Source organism: Stigmatopora nigra, chromosome 9 (assembly GCF_051989575.1).
Source record: "Stigmatopora nigra isolate UIUO_SnigA chromosome 9, RoL_Snig_1.1, whole genome shotgun sequence".
Lineage (NCBI taxonomy): Eukaryota > Metazoa > Chordata > Actinopteri > Syngnathiformes > Syngnathidae > Stigmatopora > Stigmatopora nigra.
In genome coordinates, this window is record NC_135516.1 from 2,003,226 (window position 1) to 2,028,634 (window position 25,409).

The 25,409-nt window shown below is 40.8% G+C and overlaps 1 protein-coding gene across 6 annotated transcripts in view; it reads right to left on the reverse strand.

Moving 5' to 3' along the window:
* Positions 1–6,934: 6,934 nt before the first annotated feature.
* The window catches only part of LOC144201330 (Golgi reassembly-stacking protein 2-like), a 19,695-nt gene continuing 1,220 nt past the window's right edge, over positions 6,935–25,409 (reverse strand). Inside the window, exons 3-11 of one of the 6 annotated variants that reach the window (XM_077723861.1) lie at positions 24,917–25,120; positions 24,761–24,847; positions 24,531–24,661; positions 21,373–21,523; positions 21,164–21,287; positions 18,275–18,295; positions 12,761–12,865; positions 9,878–10,003; positions 6,935–8,273 (exon numbers count right to left, since the gene is read on the reverse strand). In XM_077723861.1, coding sequence (XP_077579987.1) covers positions 8,050–8,273; positions 9,878–10,003; positions 12,761–12,865; positions 18,275–18,295; positions 21,164–21,287; positions 21,373–21,523; positions 24,531–24,661; positions 24,761–24,847; positions 24,917–25,120 — 1,173 coding nt within the window. In that variant the 3' untranslated portion in view covers positions 6,935–8,049. The remainder of the gene's footprint in view (positions 8,274–9,877; positions 10,004–12,760; positions 12,866–18,274; positions 18,296–21,163; positions 21,288–21,372; positions 21,524–24,530; positions 24,662–24,760; positions 24,848–24,916; positions 25,121–25,409) is intronic. The other 5 variants (XM_077723862.1, XM_077723865.1, XM_077723863.1 and 2 more) reach the window with 5 other exon arrangements.

The window sequence follows — 25,409 nt, forward strand, 5'->3', positions numbered from 1 at the left end:
GGGTCTTCGCCGCTGCCAGGGTCTCCGCCCTTGGCCTCATGGTCGTCGCAGCTGAAAGGGTGTCCGACCTCGTCCGGCCCTTGAAGAACGTTTTCCCGCTGTCAATGAATACAATTTAAATAATTCCAAATTGTCTGAGCGCTTCCTTTCATTGCTTTACCCCTTGTTGCGCTCCTTCCTATTTAAGCATTTAACTAATCACATTTCAGCCATTATTTGTTGCCAGGGTCAGAAATCCTAATTGGTTCTGCAGGCCCTGTAGCATAAAATAAGTGTTAATAGGACTGTTACTCTGACCACTCAGATTTTGAGTTGGCAACACCAAGGCCTTCTTGCAGGCATAGAAACATCAGCATTTTCACACACTATATTTGGTGTAAGATGTTCTTTATTTCTGAAAGATTTGGTGAGACAAGTGACAAAACATTGGCAAGGCATTATTTAAGTTTCCGTGGTCAATTCTCATTATTAGTACCGTATTTTCACGACTATAAGGCGCACCGCATTATAAGGCGCACCGCATTATAAGGCGCACCGCATTATAAGGCGCACCGCATTATAAGGCGCACCCTAAATGAATGACATTTTTCCATATATAAGGCGCACTGTCTATTTTGGAGAAATTGTAAGACTTAAGTGCGCCTTATAGTCGTGAAAATACGGTAATTGCTATTGACTTCCAGGTATGACGCACTCACTACACAGTCACCTCTAGAGCCAGCCATTGTTGATGTTTTGGATTTTTTTTGCATAAAATCTTGCAGTGGGGGGGGGGGGGGGGCTATATGATGGAAGATGTTGTAAACTAAGATGGCATCTGCATATTTAACAGTATTGTTTCAGTTCAGGCGTTTGTGTTTTTCTAATATCCGACAGTGGTGGTTTTTTGTTATTGATTTTGTTTTTTCCATATATAAGGCGCACTGGATTATAAGACGCACTGTCTATTTTGGAGAAAATTTAAGACTTTTAAGTGTGCCTTATAGTCGTGAAAATACAGTAAGTGAAAGGACCAGACTCTCATGCTGACACCATATTTTAAAGAATTGTCTCCTCCTAAAGTGGGCATTAAATTGAATATATGTTTGTTGGTTTTAGTTAGAAAGGAACATGAATTTGAAATCAAATACTATTGGGTCTTACTTTAGACATTTGTTGTGACAGAAATTCTCAAGACTTCCATTTGAACCATAAAAACCAGATATTTGAATAGGTCAGGAAAAGTAGCGCTGTGTTTATCTTTGAACAGCTTTTTACAACTGCCAGAACACAGCTCAATTGTTTATACTGCAAACACCAGTGCCACATAGTCTGTTCACACGTTATCGTGAAATATGCTACGCAACCCTCATGATCAGATGGTGACACGCACTTTGTTCAGTATGCCTATAGTCATCCAACATTCTGGCAGGGAAGTATATTTTGAATATGGCACAAATGGGAATGTATATTTTAAATATATTACAAACCCCCTGTTTACACAGATGAAACAAAAAAATAGTAATCAAATAAATTAATTGGTGAAAAAGAACACGCCATCTTGACGTACAAGAAAGAAGAAAGCACTTTCCACTACATTATGGCAACAAAAACTAGAAAGAAAATATAAAAATCAAATCCTCTTTGACAAGATCGCCTGCAACTGGAGCTCTCGTAGTTCTTCCTCGTGTTCTTTCAGTTGTCTGCAATCCTAGTCTAGGTTCATCAGCAATAAAAGTCCACATTCAAAGAAAATTAACCATGGGTAACAGACATTATTTCATTATCTTCCGTAAGAACAGAATCAAAATGGCCATGTAAAGGAGATCCGGTAGGGCAACACGGACTGGGAAAATCATACACAAGTGATTGAGTAGCATAAACATGCGAGTTATTAATCCTAGAAATAAATCTCCTAATCACTGCTTTCAAAATGCAACAATAAAGAAACTAAGAAGTAAAAACAAGAAGAATAGAACGTTGTAAACGAAGCCTTTAAAGAAACTCAAATGTTTCCATTTTCAAGATTGTCAAAAGCAAGACATTGCAAGTTCCTTCCCGCCCGAAGGCAGCGGCGACTCTCTGGGCCCCTTGGACAAGGAGGTCGGTGGTGGCAACTCTCCGGGCCCACTGGACAATAGGGTCAGCGGGGGCAACTCACCCTCTCACAATTGGTAAAGGTTCTAACCTTGGGTGGACATCTTACTGCAGTTTTCTGAGATTCTGCACAGTAGGTACAGATCTCAGCAATATCCTTGGCCATATTTAGCCAATAGAAATGGCGGCAAACTCTGGTAATTGTCTTTTGACAGCCTAAATTGAAGCCAAAATGTTATCAATCCCGTGTCGTCCTGTCATGACCGTCACAAGGACCATGGTCTCAGATTTGGCGGTGGTGATTCTCATCCCAGCCGCCTTATACTTGGCTGCGAATTGTTCCAGAAACAGTTGGAGATCACAAACAGCCTGATTAAGCAAACACAAATGCATCATCTGCAAAAAACAGGGATGCAATACTGAGACCCCTCTCGATGCCACGGCTGCGCCTAGATATCCTGTCCATAAAAATTGTGAACAGAATTGGTGACATAGGGCAGCCCTGGCGGAGTCCAACCCCCACTAAAAACTGGTCCGACTTACTCCCCGTTATGCAAACCAGACTCTGACACCGGTCATAAAGGGACCGGACCCCATGTAACAGGGACCCCATAATCCCAAAGTCCAAGACGGCCCGGGGGACACGGTCGAACCCCTTCTCCAAATCCACAAAGCAAATGAAGACTGGTTGTCCGTAGCTCTTTCTCGTCACAAGAGGTCTTCTGAGCAATTTTTCATCAGGTCCCTCACCTCAAACCGGTTGGCATGGGTGACCCGACCAGGGGCGCAAGGCCCTAGACACAAGGATAACTGGGACACACATCCCTACCACTACGATAAGGCGATGACTCGTCGGGGGGAGTCCTGTCTTTTCCCTTGCTAAAGAAGAGAATTGACCACTGATTCTTCGAGAACACTTCTCTCACCAGAGCTTTCAGAACAAAAACAAGAACAATGGTGACACCGGTCATGATTTGTCCAGATGAAACCATGACTTTCCTTGCACTCTTGGGGTGACAAAATCAAAATGTAAGTGGATTTAAATTTTGCAAAATTAAAAAAAAACATCAACAGAGACCACGAGGAAAGATCTGAAATTGTCGTCCCGGTGAGATAAAACCGAAAAAGACCGAATTATTGCTTCCCTAAATCATTTGAGATTGTCGCACCCGAGCGGGTTCAAACCCACATCCTGGTGCGGGAGTACAGGATTCATGACCCCTGATAAAACAGTCAGATCTTAACTCCCACCATGCCATAAACCTGGCCTAAACATGCAGGCCATTTGGCGGGGTGACAGTAATAACAGCCAAGGAAATAACACCGCACCAGCCTTATCTCAGTGGAGTACAATCAGATCGCTTTGAAATTGCCAAAAAACTATTGAACAAAAAAAAGACTATTCCGTCTAGAGGATCTTAAACAAGTAAAGGTAATAATATGAAATAAATCTATTGACAATTACAATGAATGGCAAGGAAAATAACTATATAACTATGATACAACACTTTACAGAGGTTGGTATGTTTGAGTTCATTTTTTGTATGTGACGATGTTATATGATACGTTTAGATTGCAGGGGTGGGCAAACTGGTCCTCGGGGGCCGCTGTGGGTGCAGGTTTTTGTTCCAACTGATCTAGTACAGACACTTTGACCAATGAGATTTCTGTAGAAAACAAGAAGCACCAGATTTGTGAAAAGGTGTCCTCTTTGTGGGTTCCACCCACTGCTGTCCATTGTGGAACAGTTTCACCAACCCTGGTTTAGAGTCTGCATTTTAAATCATTTGTTAACTTTTATTCTTAAGGCTCCGAGGAGTGGAGGATCTTTGTGTTTTTTCAGAGATGCGTGCAGCTGATAAGCAGTTTGCCTTATTCTGATTATCGATCTGGCTGAAGAGTTCCTTTTTGATGGTTTATTTTTTCCAATATTCATATTGCGCTTTAAAGTACTATCTATTCAAATGCAAATGTCCTATACTGTTGAATTCTATCATAGGCATGATTGATTACTCATTTATACAAAATTACATTGCAATTCATTACAATCTTGCAAAATGAAAAAAAATAATATTTTATTTCCAATCAAATCAAAAGCCTTTTTTTGTCAACATACAGAGCTGGGTATGACGAAATTGGTGGTGCTACTCCACAAAGTGCGTTTTCCCAGTAAAAAAAAACATAAATAAGTAATATAAAAATATAAAAAGTCACATCCTGGCAAGGTAAATTCCAAAATATTGCACACCCCGAAGTTATTGCACTCAAGGGATTGTGTGTCATCCTCATGCACGTTCAGAGTCCTGATTGCTGTGGGGTCAAAACTGTCCCTAAATCTATTTGTCCATGCTTTGTAAGACCTGTCGCGTCTGCCAGAGGGCAGCGACTGGAACAGGTTGTGACTAGGGTGGTATGGGTTCCTAACAATGTTCCTGTGCTGAGGTAGCTCGCTACCTGTCAATGTCATCAATGTCATCAAGTGGGAGCAGCTGATGATCTTCTGGGCAGAGTTGATCACTCTACGCATGGCTTTCCTGTCTGCTGCCTTGCTTCCAGCGTACCACTGTAATGCAGTATGCCAGGATGCTCTCCACAGTGGTTCGGCACTCGGTTGATTTGCCTAAAGAGGTTTAGCCGACTGACTTCTGGGCGAGGGCCATCTCGCCAAGGGGGCACCTGGCCGAACGTAGAGTTAACCGAACGACTAGTTAGCCGACTGGATAGCCAGCCAAAGGACACTGTGACTGGTTTTGAATCGGTAGAACTCTTCCACCTGGTGGACAAATCATTTTACGGCAACCGGGTCAGGTAACGGGTTAAAAGTGTATAGTCTCTAAAAATCGCCAGTATTTTTATTTATGTTGCGGTATTTGTATTTATTCATTCAATGCTGTTTTAGGCTGGATTTAAAGCCATTTTAGTGTATTTTGGTGCGTCTATGGACGTTTTTAATGAGGAAATGACTCCCCATGGGCTCGGTTCGATTGTCTGAAAAGCCCCAGTATTTGTATTTAATCATTAAATGCCGTTTTCCGCAATATTTTAGCACATTTTAGCGCATTTTGGGGGTTTTCGCCATTGACGTCCATGGCTGTCTTTTAAGCTTCCAAATAGCTCCAGTATCTGTATTTAATCATTAAATGCCATTTTCTGCGTGATTTTAGCACATTATGTATATTATAAATATACAAAATATTCCTGAATACTCTGGTCACGGGAAGAGTATTCAGGAATATTTTAATTAAGCAGCAGCACCATATTTGAACTTTGTAAGACATGCATTTTTCAATGTAAAAAAATATTTCCCCATCAATTTCTTTGCACTGTGGAATCATTTCTTGCAGCCGTGAGAACAAATGAAGACAAAGTAATAGTTGTTTAATTGATAACTCTTTGGACTTCGACATACGCAGAAATATATACTTGTTAAATATATTTTAATTTTAAATAAGTTCCCATTATTTTAGGAAATATATATTCAAAATGATTTTCTAAGAACCTTAATTTAAAGATTAATCTCAATGTTTTCTATGCTGGTGTAAATTTGCTGGAGTAGGAATCCTGGATTAACAATTTCATTAAAGTATTGCTCTGCGTGTGTGTTGGGACGTGAATAAATGCCCAGGTTATTCTAAATGAATGTTGTCATCTGCAACGGGCCGTATAAGGCCCGCAGGCCGAGGTTGAAAAACTTGTACACACACGACCGGTGGCGTGGCGAGCTCATCAGCGCGACGTCCTTCGGCTGGCCATCCGGTCGGCTAACTCTACGTTCGGCCAGATGCACCCTCGGCGATATGGCCCTCGCCTAGACGTCAGTCGGCTAAACATCTTAAAGCAAATTGACCGGCCATTCAGTGGCTCTATAGGAGGTTACCAGAAGCTTAGTGTTGAAGTTGTTCCTCCTGAGAACGCTCAGGAAACGGAGTAATTTCTGGGCCTTCTTCACCACTGCCGTGGTGTTGGTAGACCAGGTGAGCTTGTCCGTGACGTGGACCCCCAGGAATTCAAAGGACTGGACCTAGTCTACGCATACTCGATTTATGAATGGGTCAGTTCTGTGCTGCGTTTGCGAAAGTCCAGGATGATTTCTTTAGTTTTTGTGGTGTTTAGTGTGAGATTGCACACCTAACACCACAAAGACAGTTTGTTTGTTTGTTGACCTCAACTCTGTAGGCAGGCTAACCCCCCCCCCCCCCCCCCCCCCCCCCCCCCGAGATGAGTCCAACCACCGTGGTGTCATCGGCAAATTTGATGATGGAGTTAAGAGTGGTGAGTTGGTGTACAGTCATATGTGTACAAGGAGTATAGAAGAGGACTCCGTAAACAACCTTGAGGGGATACAGTGCTCAGTTTTATGAAGGGAGAGAGATGTGGACCAAATCTAACAGTTTGTGGACGGTTAGTTAAGAATTTCTTAATCCAGCATTAGATGGAAGATAGTCCAATTTGCGAGAGTTTAAAAGTCAGAATGTACGGTATAGTGGTAACTCGATATACGAGCTCCATGCATCCTGGGACTGAGCTCGTTTCTAGATTCTCGTAAGTCAAATGAACGTTTCCTATAAAAAATGAACTAAAAACAAATTAATTAATTGCAAACCTTTGAAAAAACACCCAAGACAGGATATTGGATTGGATTTTTTAAAAATTTGTTCTCATTTGCCATCTATTAAAAAATAACACATAACTAGTGGTTTGATATTACTAAAAAGTGTTTAATAGTACTAAAATTATACGGATATCGATATTCATGCAGTCAAAACTAGTGGTACGCTCATCAAGTCATCAATAATCGAACTAAAAAGACTAAAAAGTTGTTTTCCCATGAACATTTAAAAGAAAACGGCTATCGCAGTACTGTACAGTATGTTTGGCTTTATTGCTTGCACTCACATACCGGAACGTGTTTCAGTTTCATTGTTTACACTGACATCTGTTGGCGGTTTGCATAACTAAAAGAACAAAGAAAGTTAAGCCACATCATGAAGCTGCACAGAATACAACCTTTGTGGGCTCCAGTAAATAAAAAGGGAGAGTAAGTTACAAAACTAAATGAAAACAAACAAAAATTAAACGACTAGAACAGTAATAATATATTCATTTTTCATCGGTAACCAACTCTGATCCTCGAGAGCAACTATCCGATTTGTTTCCCATATCTCCCTCCTCTGTCACACTTGAATCAAATGATCAACTCAACAGCAAGCTAACCAGAAGGTTGATCCCAATTATTTGATTTTGGTGTGTTGGTGGAGTGAGATATGAAAAATTGGAGTTGGCCACCCCTGCTTTATCACTTGGTTGAGGACCAAAACTACCAGTACATTTCAAATGTATATATCCTGCAGATGTTCTTTCATTCCAGTCACACAATTCAAAAAGTCAAACTCATAAAATTCAAAAAGTCAAACTCATAAACTCACTTTTTCCGATATGGTGATAGACATTCATTTATTTGGAGTGCCAACAATTGTTCACTGCTAGCTCCTCCCAGTTCAAAGGGATTCGACATCAGTTGCCATTAATGAAACATGATCATTCACTGTCAGTCCAACCAATTAAAATGGTTTTGGACATCTATTACCACCAACGGCAGCCAAACTAGTGTGCGAGATATATGGATGAACACGAGCGAGCACGCACACACGCACGCGGGCAGGCACGCACGCAGGCAGGCGTGCATGCATGCACGCATGCCTGCCTGCACACCTGCCTGCCCAGGTGTGTCCGCACACACATCTGCCCGCACACACATGTAAATTCAATGTGAAGAGTTATTGAAGGCAAGCTGCAGTGCCACCGGCTCCTCTTCAATATAGTCTCTTTATGAAGTTCTTCAAACTGTACTCACACCTGGAATCTCTGATTTGGTGTCCGCAAATAAATATAAAACTAAACTGAGATAGATGTGAGAGGATAAAGAAACCAGGCATGATTTTTGGTTCAATGGTTAAGAGAAACATTTTCAGGTTATGAAGACGTCAGCATAGTCTCCGTAAGAGACTGCAGTTCAACAGTACTCGCAGTGTCACCTATAGACGCTGCGGCAGGCGTTACGGTGAGAGTGCCCAAGTTGGGTAGATTGGCGGCCATTGCTTGAGACAAAAGGGGAGTCAGCTGGTAGGGCATTATGGTAGGCAAAGGCGGCAGAGGAGCCAGGCCAGGTATGTTAAGAGGGGCCGGCAGGGTAGCAACTGTAAAGAAAAACGAGAGATGGCAAGTCACATGGTCAAAGAATAGGCAACTTTACTAGATATGTTCTTGATCTGATCACATGATTGGAAATCAGGTTGATCATGTCAGTTTTCAAAGGTTTAGGGTCTTTAAAACCATTAAAAAAAACAACTTTCATATATACTGCTGCCGTCCACATTACTCAATGGGCTAATTTTCAACATCTACACTGATCTTATTATTGTTGTGCCTTATATTATAGATACAACTGTTTTGTATTACTTTCTCCTTCACTTCCAGGCAATTGCAAATATTCCATTTTTTATTTTATTACCATACCAGGTTATATAAAGGATAAATAAAAAATAAAAAAATTAAACAGGCACGGTGGATTAGTTTAGCACATTCCCTTCACAGTTCTGGGATCAAGGGTACAATGCAGACTGCCTTCCTACTGTGTGGAGTACATGAATCCCTTGATTATCACGACTTCACTTATTGCGAATTCACTTTGCGATTTTTTATACTATTATTTAAAAAATATAAATTTTATTATTATTATTATTATTTTTTAAGTTCATAAAAATGTGAAAATCCATGCTGAAACTAGTCCAATTTTCCTACTAGGACTCAGCATTTCATCTCATTTCATTTTCTGGACTGCTTTATCCTCATTAGGGTCGCGGGGGGTGCTTAAGCCAAGCCCCGTTGTCTCCGGCGTGGGGACACCCTCGGTGGCCAGCAGGGCACAAGGAGACGGACGACCATGCACACACCCATTCCTAGGGGGCAAGTTAGTGTGTCCAATCAGCCTACCATGGATGTTTTTGGAATGTGGGAGTAAACCGGAGTACCCAGAGGAAAACCACGCAGGCCTGGCGAGACCATGCAAACTTATAATAGGGGTGATCCTTCGCGATTTTTCGAGCATCGCGGCCATGTCTGGGCTAAATTAACAGCGATATTCGAGGGATTACTGTATGCATGTTCTCAACATAGCTGTGTGGGTTTTCCCTAGGCACTCCAGTGTCCCCACACATTTCAAAACCATTCATGGTACATTTAAGAAAATCGGAACTGCGAATGAATATAAGATTTAAAAAACAAAAACTATCTTTTTAAACTGTTTTTATTCATGCATTTTTTTGGATGCAATATAAGTACGTTTACAGCTATAAAATTTTAGGTACCGCCTCACGATGCAGTGGTTCATTCACTCAACTTCGCTGCTGGAAGTGTGGGAGCTATTGCCGCTCAGTGGCGGTACGATTATGGTTGCAAGTAGTTAGTTGTTGTCTTAGTGTGTGCTCTGACAGACTGGTGACAAATTAAGGATGTAGTCTGCCTTTTGCTCCAAGTGAGCCCTGACGAGGATAAGAAGTGTTGAAAATGAGTGAGGGAAAGTTAGCCTCAGGTTAACATCTGACATTTTTGAAAGCTCACAGGTCACCAACAGATGCAAATAATCATTTTTTAACTCAGCTTAAAGGTGTGTCGCTAGTCTACTGTCTGACACCACAAAACAGGATTGTGACTGTTATTGTGTTTTCGATGCATGTATTGTTACGGCCTTAAGCAAAACCATCGATTCATTCAGGATGTGGCCACGTGAGTTGCCAAGTACCTGTGGTTCCGCCTGGCATTGCCGTGCCGGTACCCGCGAGTGAGATGGTGCTGAGGTCCGGTATTGGTAGGTTGAGATTGGGAAGGTTGGGCAGTGCAGGTAAACCACAGGTTCGAGGCACCAAGCCTAAGACAAAAATACATTTTTATTTTTAGCAAACTAAAATTTAGGTAGACAAAGAAAAACAATCAAACTACACATTGACTTGTGATCAAGAGTATCATTAATCAATCTGGTGCCAAATCTCTTTGATTACAGTTGTCAGATTCTCTTTGCAGCCCGGAGCCTTTGCTGTGGGCCAATGTTTTCAATATCCACCGCAGGTTATCACTTGGGTTGAGAACTGGGTTTATTTGCAGGCCATGAAATTGACCGGGTGCATCTTGGAAAATGATTTCATCATCCCAGAAAATCTTTTAACAAGAAAGCTGTCCAAAATCTCAATGTCAACTTCTGCGTTTATTGAAGATTTAACCATAGCCATCTCCCTGGTGACTTTTCCCTGACATGCAGCCCCACACCACCAAGGACTGTGGAAATGTTTATACCTTCTTTAGGTAGTCATCAGTGAAAATCTCACTGGAACGGCACCAAATAAAAGTTCCAGTATCATCACATTGTTCAATGCATCAAGGTAACACTCCAAAGTCCTTGGCCGCCTCTTCCTTAGCCCATTGCAGTCTTTTAATTTTCTATTTAAGCGTCAGTGGTTTCGTTTTGAGTTTCCTGTATAAAAATGCTATTTCAGCCTCAATGTTTTCCTTTTAGCTTTTCTGTTTAAAAATGCTATTTCCTCTAGGCAATTTTGTACAGTTTGGTCACATACATTGACTAAAACTTCCTTCCATTTTTTCTTCATTTGTTTTGTTGTGCATATAGCTTGCCATGTAGATTTTACATGGTCCAGATCTTCGATACGGCTGACTGAACAGCCCAACATAAGTGTAGAATTACTTTCTTCAACCAGTTTGATAATTCTCTCTTTGGCCTTAAAGGATATCTCTTGTTAGAACAATGATTTTTGCCAATGCACTTGGTCCAGCAACCCACCAAAGGTGCGGTTTTTAGCTGCCGACTGACTTTCTGAGATACTGCATCAATCAAAAGACAATCAATACCATAAGGAAGTTAATATGCCTGTCTTTGTGAATGCAAAATATTGAATTATTCAATTTGAAAGAAATAAGTCAATCTTGATAAGAACGTGAAATTTTCTTACCAGAAGTTTAAGATATTGTGGCAACCATATTGCTTCGAATGTCAAAATATCTCGAATCTTCCGGTAGAGCATATTACTACAATATAAACACCTCCTCTACCCAGATAATCCAGTCAGCGAGCAGACAGATGACTCTTCAGTTTCCTTTATATCCAATCCAAGTAATTGATAATAAGGATAATTCTTCTTTGACAACACATTCCAGTCAACTTTGATGAACCTGAATCAAACTCTGCTCTTTACTAAAGATGACAACTCAAACTACAACTATAGGACCCCAAGATGTCCCCTTAGGTGCCTGAACGAAAAGGATATAACCTGCCTTTTAATGAAAACAACGGAAAACATTTATTAAAATTCATAACAATCAAAATGGAATTTTGTTTTATTTCAAGATCAAGGCTACTCACGTTTGGCCAGTCAAAGTAAGTTTAACTAGGTTTATACGTCAGCACCCTAGGTAAGATGGCTGACCCGGACCTAGGTAAGATGCATGTGCCCAGAGTGAGTAGTGACAGGAACGCAAGTTTTTTCACGCATTATGCAGGAAACGTACGTTTTTTTTCTTGAATTTTATTCAGACATCAAAATACATTTTGTATAGCATTTCATCTATTTCACTTTTCTCTTTTTTGAAATCGTTGAGGTTATTCTGGGATGCTATTATAAATGAGCATTAATCATTATATGAATATATTAAAATGTGCTTGAAACAGAGACAAACGCTCAGTATAACTGTTACCAAAGGACACTTCCCCCTGCAGCTGGCTCCAAGAACGTTTAATTGTTTTGCCCTATTCCGAGGACTATAGACCTGAGATCTCACCTAGTCCCGGGCTCCGAGGACTGTTGATCTGGATTTGCAATGATGGTCTGTGAAAGACTCTTGAATCGTTTAGATTCCAGCGGATGGTTATCAATCACCCTCCAGGAATTCTCGCTCGGTTCGCCTAATATGGAATTGTTTTGCCAAATGGGGGCTTGTTTGTTTAACACCTAACAGCAGATGTTTTTTGATAACATTGTAGTCGTTTTGATTTGATGTCTTAAATTAGCAGGAGATGAATTCGGTCTTTTAGAATAATCTGTGGTAAAGACAGGCCAAGATGAATTCTCACTTGCAAGTAACGCCAAAGATGTGCCCGATGTCTCCTTGTATTGTTTTATATTATATTAAAGAGAACTAAAAATGAACCCAACAGAAATAAATGAAAGTATTGGCCAAATTTGTCCTGATGAACGCAACATCGCCATTTTGCATGTCGTTATTTGGCGCATGTAAGCCGTACCCTCGATTCAGTCATATTTTTTTTGTCGGCTTATATAAGAGTACATACAGCCAACCCACCATTAACCGCGATAATAAAGGGATTACTGTATTAAAATTCAACTTAACATTTTCCACAGAATTGGGAAATACCATTTTCCCCGCACTCTAAAAGTAACAAAAAAAGCATTTAATTTAATTCAATTCTCTCATTTCTTTTAGAGTTTCTGAACTGATTGTTTAAGGTTTGCAATCCGAGTTTTTCCTAGAGTATAAAATATCCGAGTGAATACTCACCCAACACTGGCGATTCCATCCATACTTTAATGCTAGGGTTAGTAGTTATGTGAAAATATTTTATGTTTATTTGCTTCATAATATTTAGCATGCCACCCACCTGGCAGCGTTGTGGCAGCGTTAAAGCTGGCTGTGGAAGAGTTGAGGGATGCGAGGGGGCTGAGAGACTGGTTAGATGCTGGAAGCAGAGGAACTGTTGGCAAACCTGGTAAGAGGAGATACAATTGTGTCATTACACGATATCACACAGCATCAGTCAGTCCGCGTCAAAATCATTCGGCGCATATGCCAATACTTTTTAGAGTATATGATTTGGTCACAAGATGAGATCCGTTCCAGGGGTCATGTGCGTTTTCAGCATTGTCATGCTCTTTGGGAGACGAAAATTAAGGCAATATGTCCACTTAATTTGATACAAGAAGGGAGGCCAGGCTTTGCCGGTCCCACCTGCTTGTTTAGAACCAAATGACAATTATTCTATTAAAAAAAAATCTTTTGAAATATGGTTGTTTAACAAATAAAACATTGAGTTTACACAAAGAAGGTGAAGAAATTAAAATCACCACCTGAAAGACGTTTATGACCACCATAAAAAAATTCAACCCACTACGTTGCATGGTTTGGAAAAACGTGGTAAAATAATCTTAAAACACACACGTTTTATAAGATTATAGATTCATTTGTTATTGTTATTAGCACCTCTTTTGTTCAATAGCTCCCAAGCAATTTGACAGATTGACATGAAATTTACAGAAAAGATAGGTAATTACCTTATGTTTAACAAAAACCTTTGAGTACTTCAATAACAAATTCAATTTATTAATTATTAATTTATTACTACTATTAGCACATAATATCTTCAATAGCTCCCAAGCCATTTGACAGATTAACAACCAAATTTACAGAAAAGCTAGGTCATTATGTTATGTTTAAGGAACATCTTTTTGTTTTTCAATAACACATTCCATTTATTATTTATTACTGTTATTAGCACCTATTTTGTTCATTAGCTCCCAAGCCAATGGCCGTATCAACAGCCGTTTGTGGCCACCATATTGTCAACTCTCTACGATGCAGGGTTTGGACAAGAGTACCGTGAGAATGCTAACAAAAAATATTCACCCATCAATTAAACGCGCTTTATGTCTTCCTGCTCCCCGAAACACTTTTTTCCCCCGGTGTTGATGGAAAGATTCTACGAGACACGATGTTGCTGGACACGCTTACCCAAGACCCCTTTCCACGTCATTTACAAAGGTCATTTTGGGGACAATTTCCGCCAGCGAGTTTTCAGGTGCACACACACACCTATCCGTACATCATACTTTATAAAGATTAGATAATAGACAAAGCGTGATTTGTGGATGGGTGATGTCTTATAACTTCCATCACGACAGAAGAAAAAAGTGTTCCGGGGAGTACCTAGAAACTCGCTGGCGGGCTAATCAGCCACACATGCTTTATCCTCTATAGCAGGGGTAGGGAACCTATGGCTGGGGAGCCACATATGGCTCTTTTGATGGGTGTATATGGTTCTCCACTAACCTGTGATTTAACTATGGAAACTGCTAGAGAGAAAGCGCAGGAATAGGAGCGTTATGTTGGTATTACGGCATTGACACTACCCCCAGCGCTTTATAATCATTTTTTTTCATTACACTCTTTTGCAAGGATTTTCCCATCGATACTCATTGATTAGCAACAATGTAACAATGTTGTCAAAAGAATTCCGAGACTTTTTGTACTTTAAAAGTGGTGAAGTGACTAAAAAAGGCACACATTTTCATGTATGTTGACTTTTAAAATCAGAGGATGACTCTCAAGAATACACATTTAAAAAATATGAATTCCTTATGGATCTTTCCATCAATAAGGTTCCCGACCCCTGCTCTATAGGGTCGCAGGGCGTGCTGGACCCTATCTCAGCTGACTCCGGGCCAGAGGTGGGGGCAATTTAGTGTCTAATCAGCCTATCATGCATGTTTTTGGAATGTGGGGGGAAACCAGAATACCCAGACAAACCCACACAGGCCCATGAGATGGTGGCGCAAACGGGTGCAACGCCTCTTTGCTCTCCAGTTTGGTCCTTTGTTTTCTCAGTCTGGTTATTTACATACACCCGCAAGACAAATGTTTTCTACAGTCACAAGGAATTAATTACTCTCGGTAGGAGATGCGATATATCCATCGCAACAGATTACCAAAAAATGGACTATTTGGAACTTCAGCCTGCTACTAACTGCAGCATTATTCTCATCACGGAAATGTGGCTAAACTCACAAATCCCCGATGCTACGGTCTCGTTAGTGAGCTGCACGCTACACCGGCAGGGCCCCACTAGACTCTGGAAAAAGAGCGGGAGGGGTGAGTTGAGTGTACACACACAACGACTAGTGCGGCAACAGTGGGATCATTCACACTCACTGTTCTCCTGATTTAGAACTCTTACCTGTCCTGTGCAGGCCTTTCTATCTACCAAGGGAGCTAACGGTAGTCATTGTACTGGGTGGTTACATCTCACCGGATGCTAACGTTAGTACGGCATTTAGCCTCCTGCTAGCGACTAAAAAAACAGCAGCTAGACCACCCCGACGGAGTCCTTATTGTCGCCAGTGACTTCAACCAAGCATGTTTAAAAACTGTTCTGCCAAAGTTTATACAGTACGTGAAGTGTCACACCAGAGATAAAACTCTAGTCCATGTTTCTTCCAACGTTATACATGCGTAAAGAGCCACACCCCTCCCTCACCTGGCTTGATCCGACCATCTTTGCCTGTCCCTCATAAACTCCAACGCTAACAAGGCCAATAAAGAGAATAAAAACATGACGCCCTTCTTCAGCTGCAAGACTGTTTTTTCCCACACCATCTGAAAACTTTTTGAACACAAAAACCTCCAGGACTACACAGTCACTGTTAATAAACATGTCAGGGAACAAGTTACAATGCAGCGCTGCCAGAGAAGACCTGAAGAGAGGCATTAAAAAGACCAAGACAGCATATAAAAGGAAAATTGAGGAGCACTACACAGAAAATAACTCAAGATGTGGGAGGGAATACGACACATTACCAATTACAGTGACAATAATAAGGTGTCTATTTAAAACAGATGCCTAAATAGTAGAGGAACTGAATCGTTTCTTTGCCTGCTTTGAGACTGACGAATCAGATTCAGTCTCAACACATTCACCACTTTTCAGCAATATACTGTAGGTTCAGGAACATGAAGTGAGACTGGTACTGTGGACTGTGAACACCAGGAAGGCTGCTGGCCCTGACGGAGTACCTGGGAAGGTGCTCAAAGCCTGTGCTTACAAGCTGACTGGGCTTTTCACAAAGATTTTCAATTTTCCCTGCAATAATCCATCATCCCTTTTTGCATGAAATCAGCCACCATTATCCCTGTCCCGAAAAATTCAGCCATTAGAAGCCTGAATGATTATATGCCTATTGTACTTACGCCTGTGATTATGAAGTGCTTTGTGAAGGCTTTGTATCAGGGATACACTCCCTCCCTCAGTTGACCCTCATCAGAGCGCTTAGAGCAAACAGGTCCACCGAGGACGCCATCGCCGTAGCTCTACACATAACATTGAGCCACCTGAAGCACCAGGGGAACTATTAGAGGATGCTTCTCATTGACCATAGCTCAGCCTTCAACACTATAATACCAGACATTCCGCCTGACAAACTCTCCTACCTTGGACTATCCTCTTGCATCTGCTACAGGATTAAGAACTTCTTAACCAACCGCCCACAAACAGTTCGACTTGGTCCCCACCTCTCTTCCTTCATTACACTGATCACAGTCGCCCCTCAAGCCTGTGTACTGAGTTCTCTTCCATACTCCCTGTACACATACAACTATACACCAACCCACCACTCTAACTCCATCATCAAATTTGCCGATTACACCACTATCGTGGGATTCATCTCAGGAGGGATGAGTCTGCCTACAGGGATGAGGTCAAAAAACTGTCTTGGTGGTGTTTGGTGAACACCACGAAAACTAAAGAAATAATCCTGGACTTTTGCAAAAAGCATAGATTTGGCCCTACTCATAAATGGAGTGTGTAGACAGAGCCCAGTCCTTTAAATTCCAGGGGGTCCACGTCACGGATAAGCTCTCCAGGTCTACCAACACCACAGGAGTAGTGAAGAAGGCCCAGAAATGGTCAGGGTACTCAGAAGGAACAACTTGGACACTAAGCTTCTGGTAACCTTCTATAGAACCACTGGCATACTGCATCACAGTGTCGTACACTGTAAGCACGGGTAGCAGACAAAAAGGCCATGAGTGATTAACACTGCCCAGAACATCGTCGGCTGCTCCCTGCCCTCACGGGAAGACATTGCCAGTCCTCGTTACCTCAGCAGAGCCAGGAACATACCACCCTGGTCACAACCTGTTCCAGCTGCTGTCCTCTGGCAGATGCTACATGTCTCACAAAGTACGGACAAATAGGCTTAAGGACAGTTTTTTTCCACACTTCTACCATCACTCAAAACTTGCGGTAACCCGACACACAATCCCTGTAATAACTTCGGGGTGCGGTAACATGAAAAGGTGTTGGGCGATGGTTTGCCTCCTACTGGCTGACTGAAGGTAAGTGAGAGACACTGAGGGGTAAGTGATTCGCTCGGGGAGCGGGGTGATGCGATGCATCCATCAAGGCAAAATCCGGCAGTTCCCTCACACAATTCAAGAGAATGTTTGGTTATTTCCCAGAGCATGTTTTTAAACATGGAAGACACTGGGCTTTTTTGGAAGAGGATGCCTTCATGGACATTTTTATTCAAAGATGAACTGAATGTGCGGATCATAATCATGTGTGGGAATGCTCCTGGCTTCATGGTAAAGCCAGCCTTAATCTACAAGTTTGACTGTCCTCATGCTTTAAAAAAAAACAAGAACAAAGCATTGCTGCCTGTCTATGAGTAAGCAATCAGAAACCCTGAATCACGAAAGTCTTCACAAATTGTTGCATCATGAATGCGAAGCAGTACTTTGCTGAAGGGGGACTTGGACAAAATTGAATTGAGATGAATGCTTATATTGTCATTAGACAAGTATAATGAGCAGAGGTGCCAACCTTCGTCACCCCATTTCAGGAGTACCCAATCCTGGAATTTTTCCAGAGTGAATGTGATTCACAAAAAAATCGATATAAAATGTAAAAAAAATAACAGGACAATTTAAATCTTACTGATATTATCCTGTTTTTGCATTACCGTATTTACTCAAGTATAACGCGCAAAATTCTGTACCAAAAAACAAGCAATTGTTTGGTGAATCTGATGATCTTATTTTATATATCTGTCCTTCTCACTTCTCATTCCCGTTCAAATGACTTTTCTGCTGAACGTGTGACTTGATAGTCAAGTTTCTATTTATATGCAATATTTCTCCATGATTTTGCTTTGATTTATTTAATAAGGGATAGCACATATTAATGAATATATTTATTGTCATGGTAATGAATATGCAAGATTGTAGCCGAGGCCTAATTTCCATTTACAGTCCAGTGTAGGTTGAAGACAAATGATCACACATATTAAGCACATATGCACGCATGCACACACAACCAGATAGAGCAGATTTAGGCAGTTCTCACCTGATTTTGCCACGTGTTCTTCTATTTGCACAGTAAAGTAAAAAGGAACGCATTAAGAAATATTAAAATGTAATTAAATATAAAAGATAGAAGATAAAACACAAAAACAAGTGGACAGAGCTACTGCTACTGGCTGCCGCATGAATGGCGCCATCACGAGGAAAGAGGAAAAAAATAATAGGTTGGATTTAATTTTGTGCGTGCCATACGATTGCTGCTGGAGAAGATGAGAGTAGAGCGCAATTGCAACCCCAAAAATGATGGGCTTTGTTTCAAAACTACTGGTGCCTTTATAATGCTTACTTCCTTTGTGAAAAAAACTAAAAGGAAAATGTAACATTGACAGAAGCAACCTATGCAATCGATTCAAAATCGATTGCATAGGTAGTGCAGGTTGTGTAATGAAGTCCCACAAGACGAATCATTTGTCAGAACACGTAACTCGGATGATTCACAATGCACTCGTGTTATCGAATTGATCCGGTTTATAGTGGAGTTGAATCAAATGCCAGAGTAAGATCCGGAATCGGTAGCAATTGTGTGAATTTCGAGGCATTTAAATTGGTAATTTGGTATTTATCCGAAATGGTTGCTTAAAAAAAGTTGGGGATTTACTGAGTTTAGGGAAGTTGTCAGGACCCCTGAAGTTTGCATTACTTGTTCAGGTTGACTCCGGGAATTCCGGAGCAGTTGGCAGCTCTGCACCACCATTGGACCATGCGTGTAGTCAAAAATGGCAACTCAATACCCAAATTTCGATGTTTGTCCGAGGCATTTTATGGAGAACATTACGAAACCATTAATTTTACACAAGTTAGATTGCAAGGCAACAAGTTTCTTAAACAGGCACAGTCCAAATTCCACCTCTTTGAGACAACCCTGATGTGAAACCAAGTTTATGTCAAACCATTTAATAAATACATGCAGTAATCCCTCAAATAGCACGGTTTCACTACATTGCAGTTTTTTCGGGATTTTTTTTTGAATATTCATGCCGAAACTAGCAAGCGAAAACCACTACTCTTCCTCCGTTTGTCACTGGAAAAATGAAAAGACAGACTTTGCAATGAAGAAATAAAATGGCAAGCAGTGGGGCGGCGGCCATCATTTTTATCTGAAAATAGAGAGTTCTGAGCGGCCGGGAGCCACTGAGAGTGTAGATATTTATCAGAAATGCGAGCCCTGTGCAACGTTACGCCGAAGCGCTTACTTGAAAATAAAACCTGCTCCAGACATTTTTTTTTTTTTTTTAGAAATGGGAGAACTGGTCGACGTTACGGTGGATGCTACAGTAGAAGTTTAATTTCCCGACCAGTTGGCCGACGATTCGACATCTGCCCCGGATGAGGTAGCGACAAGTTTTTTGGAAGAGGATTATTTAAAAACAAATTGAAAATGCTGGGCTCCACATGTCTCCACCCTGACTTTCAGATGCAACCTAGATGTTTGCTATTGTATTCCCTTTAAAATATTTCTAAAATGATGCTAACAAAAATCCTCACAATAGGACAACGCACGACCACTTGCCAACGAGAAGTAGAATTTACGCCATTCGCACTGACTAACGTGGAAAAAAAACAACGCAAACAAAAATGCAACGCTCCACCCAGTACTCGCAGAGAAATTACACGATCGAATTGCGACCAGAGACATTACACGAGGGAGTTATGGGGAGAGAGACAGAGCCCATTATGTTCTTATGAGCAGCCTCTTGCGTCCGCTGTGTACTTGTATATCAAGATAAATATTTGCTCAAAATTGTACCCGTATCTCAAATCGCTCGTATGTCGGGTCACTCGTATGTCGAGGTACCACTGTATCTAGTTCAATACTAAAATGAGGCACAGCATAACGCAGCATGCGCAGGGGGAGAGAGACCCTTTGAGGACGGCAATGCACTCTTAACATAAAGATAAATTTAACTAAAATAAAGTTGGATCATGATGCGGACACCCAAAAAATAAGTTTTAATCTTACCTTACAGTAAACTCAATAATATTTTTTTTATTTTTTGTACTTTTCTTCTTCTGGCTTAGCTCTTTTTGCCCCGCTTCCACCTTCACTTACCCAAAGTTTATAAAAGAAACGTATATATGGTTGTTTGCTTTTGTCTCCCCTTCAAAATATTGCAAAGACGCAAAAAAGTATCCTCACAATAGGATACCGCACAACCACTAGCCAACTTGTCTAGGTGCTCCTCTCATATTGGCGAGCCAGCACAGTCACGCATACACCACTCATATTTTTTTATGTGTTTAATACCGTTTGTCATCATACAACTTTTCTTCGCATTAGCCTTCATTGCACCTGCTTGCATTGCACCCATTGTACTTCCCTTAATTCTGTACTAACGCAAAAACACGGAAAGAAATGCTACGCTCCGCCCAGTGCTCATAGATATTTTTAGACGAAGGAGATGTGTCGAGAAAGACAGTGCACGGTTATCATAAGCAGCCTCTCGCATCTCTGCCACCTGGCTGTGTCGTATGCTGGTATCTAAAAATTTGTCTCATATCTTAAGGTAAATATATGGTTGGAATTTTACTCCTATCTCAAATTTATCATATGTTGGGGAACTAGTCTTTTGACATGCTTGTAGCTGTAATATTTAATATACACTTTTTGATAATTGTACTTGTGTACTTTTGTGGAGGCACAAAAAACATAATGGGGGCGATCCTACTTCGCATTTTTTGTTTATCACGGCCATGTCTGGTTTAACATTAAGGATGATATTCGAGGGATTACTGTATAGTTTTCACAAATACGAATGATGCCATATGCCCAAAAAATTGGCGATACCACCCTTGAAATATAAATACTTTATATTCAACAATTAAAGGAGAATACTGTGTTATTAACCCGAACCCAAGAAACGTAAGTACTTACCTGTCTGCAGTTCATTAGGCATGGCGGGTGATGCTGTACTGACTGACAGGCTAGACAGTGAGTCTTCAAGGCCAGAGGGTAATGTTGAAGCAATATGAGGCGGGGTCACAGCCGATAACTGGACCTGAACAATTATTTATTAATGTTATAATTCTACTAAAAGACATGGTATCTCATGCTTGCAGGATTTTAAAAGGATAGTATTTTACAAGTGAGTTTGCCAAGACCTCAGTAAATCCATCTTTCAAAGGACTGACAGGCTCGCCAGAAGAATTTCCTGGGAAGCTGAGCTTTTTCCCCTCCTCAAAAGGTCGCGTGGGAATCCTGTGGAGGTATCCGTACCCAATCCCACATCCAAGGCTGGGTGTGTTAGGGGAATAATTCAAACAAACAAAAAATGACATTTATTTCAAATAAATTATTTTTTTTACCTAGGTTTGCAATGTCTTGTCTGTCTTGCTACTGTAACCAAGTTCATTTCCCAAATACGGGATGAAATGAAGTTCTAATCTAAATAATAGGTGAAATGAACCCCCACCCCCAAATTAATTACTAGAGCAGGGGTGTCAAACATACGGCCCGCGGGCCGGATCCGGCCCGTCTGGCGGTTTGGTACGGCCCGGGGAAGATAGCTGCATTGTATTAAAAAAAAAATGATTTTTTAAAATGTGTAGTTCTGGTATTATCCGCTAGGGGCGCAGTGTTTTAGTACGTGCAGGCAACATGAATTGACATTTATTTATGTTCTTATGTTATTCTCTTGTTCATAATATATTGTTCATAATGTAAAAGGAAAATTCTTTTCATAAACATTTTGATAATTTAGTCATTATTTGCACTAAAAATTAGTATTAGTGACTAATACAAAGGAAAAAAAAGTGGGCTTAGTTAGTTCTATGTTATTTTGCAATGAGTTTACTGGTCCGGCCCGCTTGATCTCAAATTAAGCTGTATTCGGCCTGCAGACCAAAGGGAGTTTGACACCCCTGCACTAGAGCACTTGAAAATTACACAATACAATAAGTATCTGCCACAAGTCAGCCAAGGGGCAAGCAATTTCAGGGTTTTTTTGTGTGTCTATATGACTTCCTCCCAGTCCTATTCTGGGTCATCCAAATGATTCTTGGCAAACATCAGACAGAACATGTACTGCCTTAAGCATAGTCATGCGCCTGGCACTGCAGATTTTGAGTACCTACCTAGAATGTTTGCCGACTGTTCTTGTGAGCACTTTGACACTATGGGATGAAACCTCCAGTTGTAGCATAAATGTGGCCCTTTTATGTCTCAAAGGTTCCGCCTGTTGGTTAACCCTGAAGCTGGTTTTCATAACTATATCTCAACTATTTTCCGTTTCGGCCATGAAATTTGTTTGAAATACAGTCGAACCTTTTGATATGACCGCTCGCCATACGACATTCTAGTCTTACGACAAAAATTTCGATCCGAGATACGATCGAAATTTTGTGATGCGACCAATCCAGTTGGCCATGACACTGTCTTTATTGCATCTCTTTCGTGTACAAAATATTTCTACGACCACTGGGCGGACTTTGCATTTTTTTACTTCAGTACTTCAGTGCCGAGTTCTAGTCGCAAGCGAAGGACGGGGGTGGCTTCCGCTAGGAGTTTAAGCGTGGATTTTCAAATTTTTAAGGACTTAGGCAAAAAATGGAATTAAAAAAAAAACTTCCCATAGAAAAATGCGATTGAATGAAGCCACAGTAGTTGGTGTGTGTGTTTGCGTGCGTGCAAGAGAGAAAATATGTGCCACATTGTATTTGTCGTTTTTAATCGCTCAATAAGGGGAATTCAAAATAAATTAATGGATTAGGAAATGCATTTACTTTTGGGGGATTTCGTAACTTGGATCGTTTTCTTATCTCAAGTCACTCCTTTGCATATAAAAAATGTGTAACCTGAAACTTTCGTACCTAGAGGCATTAGTGGGTAGAGGTATGACTGCACTTGGATTTGATATAAATGGAGCTGAATAATCATGTGTGCCTTCGTCTCACTCTCTGACCAGAGTGTTTGGGTAGATGGGTTGGATGTGTCCCAGCACAGTCAAATAACATCGCAACGCTAAGCTAACTCGCGAATATTGATTTTTGCTGTTGTATTTCTTGTGTGAAAGTGACAACTATTGGAGTAATATGAACCATTGAAAGAATTGATCTTTTGACATTAGAAGCATTATGGGTGCCACAACATCTTAAACTTCTGCTAAGAACATTTTAATTTCTGTAATTAGAAAGCATCTGGTTCTCATCAAGATATACTTCTTTCTTTTTTCAAATTGAATAATTTGATGTTTTGCGTTTACAAAGACAGGCATATAACTTCCTTATCATATGGAGCCTTATACGGTTTCATACCGCATCTCAGAAATACCACTTGATGGTTTTTCCCCAAGATTTTACTTTCAAAGTAAGACATTAGTACTCCTTATCAAAACAATGAATATGGAGTTGAAACTTGGGAATCAGGGGGCGGTTTGTACACAAAAAATGTAAAATTCAAAAATTATATGCGACTGAATACGGTATATCGATTGACTCTAGGTTATGGGTTGATTTCATTCAGAGTTTAAGATGTAAAACTAAATATGGAAATTTGATATTTAAAACAGGCGACGGGATAGACTAATATGCTGATTGGTAATTAAAAAAAATATACAGAACTACTCTGCAGCAGACAGAAACACACAGAACATGCTACTATTCTAGCCCTGATGGTTCCAACATGCACAATCGTGTAGACGAAGGAAACATGCTAATCACAATAGCATCGATATTAGCACAAACACATCTACATAATGTTTACGTGTGATATTTTTTCAATTAAATTAGACAGGGTTGTTACGAACAGTCTTTACTCTTCCACAGTCCAACCATTTATTCATCTTCCCTTTCCCAATGTTTCCAAGCGGCCATTCACACAATATAAACTATTTTTTCATACTAACAATTTGTTTTCTGGAGAAAAAAATACAGACAAGCACCAGAACTAAACCTCACCATGAACACTTCTAAAAAAAAATGGTTACCTGGAGCCCTTGCTTTTCTGCCATTTGACTGATTCCATTGCATGTTTTAGATTTTATTTTTCATGAGAACATTTGATCCATTTATTTTTCTATTGATATTTTCAATGTGTCTATTGTGGCATCTATCTGACTCGTCTAGTACATGCTGCCTTCATGTGAACACAGACGACTTATTTTTCCACTACTGTCCAAAACATGGACCAAGTGAGAGCCAAATCATGAAGTGCCCCATTACAGCACTAATCAATAACCAAGCATAGACATGACAGGCTTTTGGAAGAAAAAATATATACATTATAACCAATTGGAGTGTCTTACCTTCCACCGCCTCCCCAGCCACCATTAGGTGTAATGACTACCTCTCTACAGTTGTCAGTGTCTGTGTTGTAGACGTAAAGCTTCAGGCCCTTTCCCTCATGACTCTCAATCAAAGAGAACAGGTCTTCGGACTGCACAGAATGAAGACAAAATTAGCATGATCCAGTGAAGAATACGTACACCCAACACAAAAATATTACTCGGATAACCATCAGGTAATCATTTCCCACCTCGTTCATAACCGTGTCAGCGCCAATGACATAGTCAGTGTACGGCCTGAACCCTGCAACCACTGCCGGGGACTTTGGCTCCACTTCCTATTAAAATGTGTCGGTAATGAGTAGTGGGCAACAAACGAGACAGTTACAGCAGTGGGCTTTACCTACCAAAACATGCCAAACGTTCTCATTGGCGCCTTCAAAGCTACAGAAGCGAATAGAGACCCCGAGTAAGCCTTGCCCTCCCCACAAGTTGCTGGGTGTTACAGTTGACTCCCGCAAATCCAAGGTTTTGGATGAGTACACCAGCATCTTCACTGGTTTCTCCACATTGGCTTTGAGAAGGTCCTTCAAGGTGTCATTGTCCTTGTTCTGAAGACCAACGGTGATGGAAAAGAAGAAGTCAGGAAATGTTTACAAACGCAGTCTTGAGCTCAATTTTAAGCACATGCAGCACCCATGGAGGTGACACAGATTCAACCCCCTGGAGGGGGCAAAGGCAGACACAAGAGCAGTGAGGTTACATGCAGACCAGTTACTTGGGTGCCATGACCAAGATGGGGAGCTGGGTTTTTGGAGGCTAACTGAAATTGATAAAAGCAGGTGCTTGTTACTTTTAGCTCAGTGGTCAATACACTCGGCTCTTGTGACAGTGTCACGT